At 50.0% G+C, this 10,808-nt stretch overlaps 5 protein-coding genes; 2 read left to right on the top strand and 3 right to left on the bottom strand.

Annotated features, from left to right (window-relative positions):
- Positions 1-140: 140 nt before the first annotated feature.
- On the top strand, positions 141-3,255 carry GSBLH_T00004336001 (uncharacterized protein; the record flags this gene model as incomplete). Its single annotated transcript, XM_013043213.1, has 2 exons — positions 141-3,199; positions 3,228-3,255. The coding sequence occupies 2 exons, from the start codon at positions 141-143 to the stop codon at positions 3,253-3,255; spliced, it is 3,087 nt and encodes a 1,028-aa protein (XP_012898667.1).
- Positions 3,256-3,359: 104 nt separating this feature from the next.
- On the bottom strand, positions 3,360-4,852 carry GSBLH_T00004335001 (uncharacterized protein; the record flags this gene model as incomplete). XM_013043212.1 has 5 exons in its annotated part: positions 4,632-4,852; positions 4,435-4,598; positions 3,611-4,404; positions 3,530-3,580; positions 3,360-3,497 (listed from the first exon to the last, which is right to left on the bottom strand). Exons 1-5 carry the CDS (start codon positions 4,721-4,723, stop codon positions 3,360-3,362), a joined length of 1,239 nt encoding a protein of 412 aa, XP_012898666.1. The 5' UTR covers positions 4,724-4,852.
- A 168-nt stretch (positions 4,853-5,020) lies between these two features.
- GSBLH_T00004334001 (uncharacterized protein) lies at positions 5,021-5,783 on the bottom strand. XM_013043211.1 has 2 exons: positions 5,641-5,783; positions 5,021-5,611 (listed from the first exon to the last, which is right to left on the bottom strand). Exons 1-2 carry the CDS (start codon positions 5,689-5,691, stop codon positions 5,258-5,260), a joined length of 405 nt encoding a protein of 134 aa, XP_012898665.1. The 5' UTR covers positions 5,692-5,783; the 3' UTR covers positions 5,021-5,257.
- A 691-nt stretch (positions 5,784-6,474) lies between these two features.
- On the bottom strand, positions 6,475-7,297 carry GSBLH_T00007185001 (uncharacterized protein; the record flags this gene model as incomplete). Its single annotated transcript, XM_013043210.1, has 4 exons — positions 6,475-6,678; positions 6,744-6,929; positions 6,963-7,163; positions 7,199-7,297. The coding sequence occupies 4 exons, from the start codon at positions 7,295-7,297 to the stop codon at positions 6,475-6,477; spliced, it is 690 nt and encodes a 229-aa protein (XP_012898664.1).
- A 1,082-nt stretch (positions 7,298-8,379) lies between these two features.
- On the top strand, positions 8,380-9,401 carry GSBLH_T00004332001 (uncharacterized protein; the record flags this gene model as incomplete). Its single annotated transcript, XM_013043209.1, has 5 exons — positions 8,380-8,445; positions 8,477-8,657; positions 8,689-9,014; positions 9,044-9,268; positions 9,300-9,401. The coding sequence occupies 5 exons, from the start codon at positions 8,380-8,382 to the stop codon at positions 9,399-9,401; spliced, it is 900 nt and encodes a 299-aa protein (XP_012898663.1).
- Between the last annotated feature and the right edge of the window lie 1,407 nt (positions 9,402-10,808).

The following is a 10,808-nucleotide window of genomic DNA, read 5'->3' as shown; positions in this document are numbered from 1 at the left end:
CTGAAATGTGCACTTGAACTCACCTTGTCTAGGGATTGACGTTTGAACAAGCGGAGGATCCTAAGAGAGAGGAAATCTACGGAAACAATCGGACCATTGAGCGTGAGGGAGTCACCTACTGCCAACTTGTTTGGGAGGGGATGCACGACTTCACTCTCATTCTTCTTTCGATCGCCGCTGTGATCTCCATCGCTCTCGGTGTGTACACCGAAGGCTGGGACGATGGTTGGTACGATGGCTTTGCCATCATCATCGCTGTTGCGGTGTGTGTGAACGTGACAGCCATCAACGATCTTCAGAAAGACAAGCAGTTCCGCGCTCTCAACGCGGTGAATAACGCAAAGCAAATCCGAACCCTGCGTGGGGGCGAGATGGTTCTGGTCAAAACCGACGATATTGTGGTTGGTGATATCGTGGAGATCACCGCTGGTGATTCCGTTCCTGCTGATGGCTATTTCCTCAACGGCAGCAACGTGAAGATGGACGAATCGAAACTGACCGGAGAGTCGGATCAGGTGGAAAAGAACGAATCCAATCCATTCATTGTATCTTCTTCGGAGTGTCACGAAGGATCGTTCAAGATGGTTGTGATTGCTGTGGGATCGAACAGTGTGTTTGGACGAATGCGAGCCATGATCGAGTCGGAGGGCGACGACAACACGCCTCTCCAGATCAAGTTGGCCTTGCTGGCCAAGCAGCTCTCGGTCATTGGAGCTTCGGTCGCTGTGGTTACTGTGGTTGTGATGATCGTGCTGCACGTTGTGACCTTTTTGACCGGAAACGGAACGAGCACATGGGATGCTTCCAACTGGGAGTTCATCGTCACCGCCTTCACGACGGGTGTGGCGATTCTGGTGCTGGCCATTCCCGAGGGTCTGCCTCTTTCTGTCACGATCGCTCTCGCCTATTCGGTGAAGCGAATGATGACGGATAACAACTTGGTGCGTCATCTCTCCGCCTGCGAGACCATGGGAGGAGCGAACACGATTTGCTCGGATAAGACGGGAACGCTGACGCAGAACCAGATGACCGTGGTGCAGGGATGGGTCTACAACGAAGAGAACCAGACTGCCTTGCTGAGCGAGTTGAAGACTGGAAGCACGGAGGAATACAACGCCTTCATTGCCAACTGTGCCAAGATTAGCGAGTCTGCGAAGCAGCTGCTCATGGACAATGCGATGCTGAACAACGAGTCCTATATCACGACGACTGACGAGGGAAAGGAGCGCGGTGTTGGATCGGCTCTGGATATCGCGCTGTTGCGTTGGGGCAAGCTATTAGACGTGGATTACCACGCTGTGCGCGAGAAGTACCCTCTGCTGAACGCGGAGTCGGCTGCCGATGCTACGGGAATCGTGCGTCGCTTCCCCTTCCACTCCAACCGCAAGCGAGCCTCGGTGCTGGTGCGATTGGCCAATGGCAAGTATCGTTTGTATGTGAAGGGAGCGCCCGAGATGGTGATTCGTCTCTGCGATGCCGTGATTCTCCCCGACGGAAGCATGAAGCAGCTCACTGGAACCTTCCAGGAAGATAGTTCCGGCAACGTGACGGGCACGGGCTCGCGCTGCAACCTGGTGAAGCACTGCATCTACCCGATGGCTAGACAGGCGCTGCGTGTGCTGGCGTTCGCCTACCGTGACTTTGATTCGATCGAGGACATCGACAAGACTGTGCAGTACCCCACGGAGGATCAGAAGGGAGTGGGCGAATGCCCGGTGATGGAAGACGCTCTCACGCTGGTGGCGTTCCTGGGCTTCCAGGACCCCGTGCGTCCCGAAGTGCCTGAAGCCGTGCTGTCTTGCCAGAAGGCCGGTATCTTCGTGCGCATGGTGACGGGAGACAACATGGAAACCGCCAAGGCCATCGCTCGTCAGTGCAACATCTACCACCACGACACTTGGAAGGACCCGAACGGAAGAGAGTGGCCTGCTGGTCGCGCGATCCTGGGTTCGCAGTTCCGAGAGATCGTCGGAGGACTGGTCCTGCCGCCTCACTTCTATCATGAGTGCCACTGCAAGGACTGCTCGAACGATACGCACTTTGTTCCTGGTTACAAGACTCCCGATTACCCCGTGCATTACGGCTATCCCTCGATTGTGGGTCACAAGGATCACCACTGCGCCGATTGGACCGAGGAGGCGAAGAAGAAGCGCGGCAGCGATCCCAAGAGCCAGTGCACCGAGGAGTGCAAGCAGCGTGGCTGCATGTGCCAGGTGAAGAACCCCAAGGACGAGCGCCAGCTGCAGCAGTTCTATGTGGTGAAGAACCAGGGACAGTTCGATCAGTTCGTGGACACGCTGCAGGTGATGGCGCGTTCGGCTCCTACCGATAAGCACTTGCTGGTAACGGGTCTGATGGAGCGTCATCAGGTGGTGGCCGTGACGGGTGATGGAACCAACGATGGTCCTGCTCTTTCCAAGTCCAACGTGGGTTTCGCTATGGGAATCACGGGTACCAGCGTGGCCAAGGACGCTTCGGATATCGTGCTGATGGATGATAACTTCATCTCCATCGTGAAGGCCGTGATGTGGGGACGGAACGTGTACGACTCCATCCGCAAGTTCCTGCAGTTCCAGCTGACCGTGTCCTTCGTGGCGTGCGTCGTGTCCTTCGTTAGCGCCGTATTCCTGGAAGAATCGCCTCTGTCTCCCGTGCAGGTGCTCTGGATCAACCTCGTGATGGACACCATGGCTGCTCTGGCTCTGGCCACCGAAGCGCCGACTCCCAAGCTGCTGGACCGTTTGCCCTACAGCAAGACCGAGTCGCTGATTTCGAACGTGATTCTGCGGAACCTGCTGATCCAGCTGGTGTTCCACCTGGTGATTCTGCTGACCATCGTGTTCCTTGGCCATCGTCTCTTTAATATTCCCATCGGATCGAATCTGGGCCAAGGCTCCAACCCGGAGATCCACTTCACCATGGTGTTCAACGTGTTCGTGTTCATGGAGATGTTCAACGAGATCAATTCGCGTCGAATCAACAACGAGTGCAACGTGTTCGAGCACATGGCTAGCAATACCATGTTTTGGATGATCTTCATCATCTCGATGATTCTGCAGCTGATTCTCGTGCAGTTCGTCGGACGCGTCTTCTCCACGCATCCGCTCACCTGGCAGCAGCACTTGTTCTGTGTGGTGATGGGCTTGTGCACGCTGCCCCTCTACCAGCTGGCTCGCACCGTCCCTGCGGACTGGTTCCTGTCCATCGGGGGATCGAAGGACGCCGAGTTCACGATCCCCAAGGAAACCTTGCTGACTGGACGCAACTCGCTCGCCAAATCGCGTCTGGCCAGCGTGACTTCAGGCCAATTTGCCGACTCGAAGACTGTACATCGCATCTTCTCTCATTGTTCTGTTTGTTCAACAAACACGCCACTCATCATCGTCCTCGTCTTCAATCTCGTCCATGCACAAACTGGTGTCTGAATCCTCGCTGTTGCCTCGCTTGCGTCGCTCCTCCTCTCTCTGCGCATCGGGATGGTTGATCGCGATAATGTTCTACCTCTCATCTCTCTCCCCTTCTCCCCTACCGCCGTGTCCACCAGAATACACCCGCAGAACGCGTCCTGGCATCCGTGATCCTACCCCTCATCGCCTCCCTTCTCCTCTACCCTCGACGTGCTGAAGATCGTGATCACCCTTCCTCCCTTGCTGATATTAATCCCCTTCTGCGTGGGCTCGTGCGCCCTCAGAATGTGCGACATCCCCGTCGTGTCCAAAAAGTTCTGAATCGCCCGGTCTCCATAGCAAATCGCCCCGGGGCCTCGCTCGCCCTCTCCGAACCCCGTGTGGTCCAGCCGCTTCTCCTGCTCGTGCTGCGCGGGGTCCGACCACAGCAGGTCGTTGGACAGCTGCTTGATCTGCTTGGACCGCTCGTCCGTGGTGGCCACGCGCACCGCCGTGGGACAGGGGATCTTGTTGATGCTCTCCAGCGCGCTCTCCGTCGCCGACAGCGGCCGCGGAATGCCGCCGTGCACGCAGAAGATCACGTCGTCGATGGAGGCCGCGAAGGGGAGGTAGTCGAAGACCGCGTTGGCCATCGACCACACGCTTTTGCCCACGTTCACGCCGTAGCGCGACTTCAGCTGGCCCAGGAAGCACCGGTTGCCGTAGTACGACTCCCAGCCGTTCACCGCGCGGAGCTCGTGGTTGCCGCGGAGCATGAAGACCTTGTCGGGAAGCATGATTTTCTGCGCGAAGAGGTAGGAGAGAACTTCGATGGAGTACTGACCGCGGTCGACGTAGTCGCCGAGGAACAGGAAGCTGCCCGGGGTGAGGTGCATGCCCAGAGGCCACAGGATTTTCGAGAAGGCGATCAGATCGGCGATGTTGCCGTGGAAATCGCCAAAAACGTACACCGGCGATTTCAGCTTGAGCAAACGCGGCTCGGACGCGAAGATATATTCTAGAATGAACCGCGAGTCCCAATCCCTACTCACTTGATTACACTGGTTTTCGAAGGCATCCAAAAAGTCGTCCGACACAAAGTAAGGATTGGGCATCGGCTGCGCGCACTGAGCAATGATCTCTTCGTTGTACACTCCCTTGTCCTCCTCTTCTTCCGCATCAAGAAGACCACTCGTCACCTGGCTGGCTGCTCTACACAGTAACCGCGGATCCGAAGCGAACTACCTGGAAATTCGGTTCTTTTGGACATTATTCTTGTAGAAAGTGTACAAGGTCGGGGCAATTGTATACTGCTTCCGCTTGCCCTCCCCCTTCATAACTGCGATTTGTTCGCGAAGTTGGCTGTTTTCCTGCATCAGCTTGATACAGTTCATACACACGTCTTGTTTCTTCTGTTCTGACTCTCCACTATTCGAGGAGGTATCAACAGTTGTATTCTTCTTGCGTCGCCACATAATAAATGGGATATCCGACCCTCTTTGAAGATTCCCGCGGAACGCCAACATGAAAAATCATGTCTCATTGAAGCCAATTGAAACACTTCAAACTTCGATTCAGTTGTCGCTTTCCAATCCATAACTTTCGAATTCGTCGCTTATTTCCTCAAACACACAACTAAACAACTTAAACACGGCTATGTTTCAGTATTCCCATCTTCACTCGAATGCGCTCGTACTTCCTCTTCGGCTTCGCGCCCTTCCGCTGCACCAGATGGCGGCGTTCGATCGACTCGAACTGCTGTTGGGCCGCGTTCACAATATTCCGCGTCGTCCGCAACGAGCCCGTAATTTCGTTCGACAACAACACATCCACCTTAGGCGCCTCCAAATTGCTCGTTAAGCACTCCTCTATCAATCTACCAAAGGATATATTGCTTTGCCTCCATGCAAGATGGCGGGAAGCTTTTGCTCTTCTTTCAGCTTTTTCATCTCCAATTCCTCCTGTTTCTCCTGCTCCCTTCGCTCCTGCGTGTCTTCGTACTCCTTCGCCAGTTTCTTCGCATTGTCGACATCGTGCAGGAATTGCCGCTCTTTCTTCCGCTTCTGCGCTTCGCGGCGTTGATTCTCCATTTCTAACATCCGGTTGCGCTTCTGCTGCGTCAGCCGCTTGTTTCCGGGTCGCACGACCTCGCGCTTCGCTTCTTCGTTTCCCGCGCTTTCTTCTTCGCCCTCGTCTTCCTCGTCCGAGTCAAACAGCAGCGACGACTGCGTCAAAACCCGATCCCTCGCCCTACCGACAACACGTTCGCAGGGATTCGCTGGCTGAAGAGGTCCGCCTTGGTCATGCCGTTCATGAGCGTTCGCTCCTTCTTCATCATGTCGCTGTAGTGCTTCTCCTGCACCAGCTGCTCCCCGATGAGGTCTTGGTGCTGCTCCGCGTCGGGGTTGTAGGAGCTGCCCGGCTTGGGCAGCGGAACCGCGGGAAAATCGTTCGGTTTGACAATTTGGCGGGGCTGCGGGTGAGAAAAAGAAAAGAGAGCAGGACCTTCTTGCTTTTCTTCATGGAGAACTCGAGGTCTTCTTCGCGGAGGAAACCTTGCGAGTCGAAGATTTCTAAAGGAAACAAAGGAAACAAAGGAAAACTCTTTTCGGGAGCTTTCCACATATCATAGACGTCGCTTTCTTTCGCTTTGGATACGGCAGTCTCCTTCTTTTCTTTCGCTTTGTCCTGTTTCTTCTACAAAATGACTCGAAATGGAGGTGTTTGCCTCTAGCTTCTTCTTCAATTTCAAAATTTGTCTCTTTTCGGTTGCAGAAAGGTCTTCACCCAATTCGTCGTCGAATACAATCTTTCTCAAACGAGAAGAACCTTATTTCGTCAACTCCTCAGAAAGAGAGTTCTACCTGTGGTGTCTTCATAGAAAATGGCGCTATCGTCCAGTTTCGATATGGCTTCCGACTCTTTGATCTTCTGCATCGTATCTTCATATTCCTTGGCAGCTTCCGATTTCTTCCACGACTTTACCGAGTTTTTCTTCTGTTTCCGACCCATGAGTGCGATAAAGCTGCAAACCAAACCTTTCTTTGAATGCTCGAGTGTGTGACGACAAACAACAACTCAAGAATATTCAATTTTGGGATAGTTCTAAACTAACAGATACGTTTACTGGTTCACCCTTCAACTTCGACAAATCATTCGCTGCCGTCTTCTCAACACGCTTCTTAATCACTCTCAGCGCCCTCAGCTGCGCTTCGTCCGGTAAAGAAATCGTTTCACAATACACTCCATCGTTCCATCCCTTGGCTTGCATCGTCCAATCGAACGGAATTTGCTATAAAATAACACAACAAAACACGGAAAAACATTCGAAAAATACTTGAACACCTTCTCTCGTACAATCTCGTGAGCACGCTCATCCAGGCTCAGATTCGTTACTTCCTGCGATTTAAACTTCCACTCTCCTGGCTTCGCCTTCTTGTAAAGAGATTTCAGAATCCCGTCCGTTTCATCTCTTTGTAATGCCGAGATCATGAACAGCTCTTCGTTCTCCCATTGCAATTGCTCCAACGTCGGGTTTGCTGTCTATCCCATTAAAAAGCAGCCATCTCTCGAAACCTTGTTAATCATCTCCATCTTCTTGTGCCAGATCCACTCGGAAAGTGTGTTGGAAAGATCGAGCAGTTTGATTTTGGGTTCGACGAGGTCGGTTTTGTTGAGAGCGATGTACAACGGCGCGTTGTTGTGGTAGGAAATCTCGCAGGACTTGTTCAAAACTTCGCGTTGCAGCGGCGTCAAGGGCATGGAGGCATCGAAAAGCTTGCAGTTAGATCGAATTATTCAAAAAGAAATACGGTGATCAAAGCGTCTAACGACTCGAGAGTGGTTTCGGAGACATTACCAAGATGCTTCTCGTATTGATTCGCTGTGCTGATTGTGAGACATATAAGCATAATTTAGATACGAAGCTGAGGAAATTCCAGGAGTATCGTAAAAAACAAACTGAACATTGTCCATGGTACGAATCCCCAGCATGGAGCTTCGTGTCGTATTGGGTTTGACGCTCACTGCTGACACATTTTGGCCTATTAACGCATTCAACAACGTGCTCTTTCCCACGTTTGGACTGCCACAAAGTCCAACAGAGAGACTACGCTTTCCATTATAATTCTATATCAGAGATACGCACAACTGAATTACAGAATAGTCCACAGAATTAGCTTCAGCAGCATAGGCAATTGTTGGATCATCAGTGATCATATTAAGAGGTATTTGATCCGTTGCATCACGATGAACCTTTGGGCGACTCGATATAATACGAGAGACCGAAGATAGAATTTCATCACTATTTTAGAAACGGAACTATGGTTCTACCAGTCTTTATCCACTTCAGATTCAGAATGTTCCCCCAATTTTGTCCCTTCTGCAGAAACAGCCTTATATGCAAAAGAACGAACGAACGGAGTGATACGCGCCGGAAACAACCGAGAGGAAAAAAGACGAATCATTCAAACATTAAAAGGCAAAAAGGAAATGCCCCTGCCGTGATTCGAACACGGGTTATCACGGCCACAACGTGATGTACTAACCAACTATACTACAGTGGCACCTGTTTTGGTTCCCAAATAGAGCTTGATATTCATACCGTTGTATCTCCTTCACTTATATATCTATTCACTGGACCTTACGACTATGTCCGTTGGGGATTGTAGATATGGCATCGACCAACGGGTAGACGTACGATGGGATGATGACAAGTTTCGTAGGTTTTGATTTCCCAATTTATTTTCAGACAGCGGAGTGGTCCAGAAAATCAGAGAGCATACCAATGACAACGGAATCGTAGAGATGGAGTACTACATACATTATGACGATTGTTTATTATTGTTGTTGTTTGTAATATTTTCCTAGATGATAAACGAATGGAAGGTTGGGTTCCAGCTAAAAGGATCTCATTGTTCAACAAGAAGAGCTCGAAACGACCCCGCGAACCGGATATTGGCTTTAGCGAGAAGGTAGTTGATTCATTTTTTGTATGATTATCCAGAAGCCGCAAAGTGAACCTACTTTAGTAGAAAAGGATCATGCCGAACTAACGAAAGTGACTTTTATGATTTGCTCATCATTGATAGATTAAACATATAGAGTACATCGAGATTGGGAAGTATGAAGTCGATTGTTGGTACTTTTCTCCCTATCCAAAAGAGTACCAGGTTCCTAGACTATATATATGTGAATACTGTCTCAAATACTTCAAAACCGCACAGGATCTAGATAGACACAGTGAGATCTGTCCAATGTACTGTCCTCCTGGTTCGATGCACATTTCGCTGTTTATGTATAGGTCCAGAGATCTACCGCGATGGGAATCTCTTAATGTACGAAGTGGATGGGAATGAAGAGGTGCTCTATTGTCAGAACTTGTGTTTACTAATGAAACTGTTTATCGAACATAAAACTATCTACTACGACACATATCCCTTCTATTTCTACGTTCTCTGCGAGGAAGACGAGGAGGGCAGCCACATTATCGGGTTCTTTTCCAAAGACAAAAACTCACAAGAGGGTTACAATCTCGCTTGCATTTGCTGTCTGCCCTTTTTGCAGCGATCCGGCTTTGGAAGCTTCTTAATTTCGTTCTCGTATGAACTTTCCAAGCTAGAAAACAAGGTACAGTCATTGAAAATTGTCGAGACTAGATCGGATCTCCCGAGAAACCGCTGTCAGATCTGGGTCGGATTAGCTATCGTCGGTTCTGGACGTTTATGATCATGCAAACGCTGCGAGAAACGGATTGCTGGTGCAGTTTGAAGGACATTTCGATGAAAACGTCGATCAAAATCGAAGACATCGTAAGCACGTTGGATACGCTGGGGCTTTTGAAAGTGTGGCGAGATCAATACGTTGCTGCGATTTCGAAGGATGTAGCGATGATGGAGAACAGATTGAATGTAGATCGTCGACAACTACTTCAAAACCACCAAGGTTCCCACCAATCTTTGCAAACCCGAAAAGCTCAAGTGGACGCCGCATCCGCCTCCTCCCCCTTCGAATTGATGTGTTTGTTCACAAACAGAATAAGAAAGACGAGCCCGCTTGGGGAAAAGACGATCCTCTTCGCTATCAGAGTCGTTTTCATCGCGATTGGGGGCATAAGCTCGCGAAAGAGTGTCCCAATCGAATCCGTCAGGCAAGTATTGGCCTTGGAAAATGATGTGGAACGTTACGTTCTTATCGTAAGGGAAGTTCTCTAAGAGTTTGGGTGTGATGATGAAGGATTGGGGAGGAATGAAGTGGCTATTGCCTCGGAACAACAACTGCTGCATCACGTATCGTTCGTTTCGCGCATCCATATTCTGATTAATCTACGATAAAAAGAAAAATCCATTCCTCACCTCATCGATAAAACGAAACGGAAAGGACACCATTTCTTGAAGAGACAGCAAAAACAGAATCGTAGACAACGATTTCTCCTACGGCTCACTCGCAATTCCCACATCTACGCCTCCAGATTGCACCTGGCTATTCAGACTTTGGACCTCCATTTCGTCTCGAAAACTGACCTTGATGTTCAATCCGATCGTAGAGAAATTGTCCGGGTTGATCAACTCAACGGTGCCATTGCACTTGATGTTCTTCATAAACGACCCGAAGTTTTTGTCCAGTCGACTCACGAGGCGTTTCAGCGATTGCTTGAATTGCTGCTCTTTCTGACTGATGTTGGAAGTATTATCGTTCATGTTCGTTCTGCGATTTATTCGTTCTCCATTCATTCCTCACTTCAGTTCGTCGATTTCGGCCTTTAAATGTGCGATCCGTCTCTCTTTCTCTTCATATTCCTGAATGTATCGCTCATTCACTCGGATTTCATTCAGTTGCTCTTCGATTAAATGAAGCGAAGCCTATCATTCATGAACCTTTCTTTGTGAATTCTTACATAGCAAGCATCGCGATCCCGCTCGAATTGACAACTAAACACTTCTCTCACCAGGTCTGTTTTCTCCATTTGCTGGCACTTTTCGGTTCCGCATTTACACGTAAAATCCTTGGGATTTGGATTATTTCCACAATGAAAAAGTCCGCTTTGTGTGTAAATGTATTTTCGCATCTCCTTGTCTCTCTCTTTGACTTCCTCCATTTTGCGATCGATCGCCTCTTTCTGCCTGATGAGCTTTTCCAGCTCTTCTTCCTGCTTCGATAAATCCGTTTTTAAGTCTTGCAGCTGGTATTGCCGCGCCTCGAAAAGCGATGAAAGCGTTTTCTTACACACCGAAAAACGTAGAGCGCTCTGAACACACTCCAATCGCTTCTTCATAATGGCTCGCTTTTTCTCCAGAATCGACTTGAGCTCCGCAATATAGCGATCTTTCTCCTGTTTGAATCCTTCCGACAGACTTTGCTCGAGCACTCGAATCTGCGATTGAGTCGAAAGCAGAGCAAACGAACGTCGCTTTGAAGTCTGTC

Source organism: Blastocystis hominis (genome assembly GCF_000151665.1).
Source record: "Blastocystis hominis, Singapore isolate B (sub-type 7) whole genome shotgun sequence assembly, scaffold_6".
Lineage (NCBI taxonomy): Eukaryota > Bigyra > Opalinata > Blastocystidae > Blastocystis > Blastocystis hominis.
This window is presented reverse-complemented; position numbering and strand designations above follow the sequence as displayed.

Excerpts from the sequence above, each read along its gene's own strand:
- GSBLH_T00004334001 (XM_013043211.1), bottom strand. The coding sequence starts at position 5,691 with ATGACCAAGGCGGACCTCTTCAGCCAGCGAATCCCTGCGAACGTGTTG. Across the intron at positions 5,612-5,640 it reads TCCCTGCGAACGTGTTGTCG|TCGTCGCTGCTGTTTGACTC; the intron begins GTAGGGCGAGGG and ends GTTTTGACGCAG.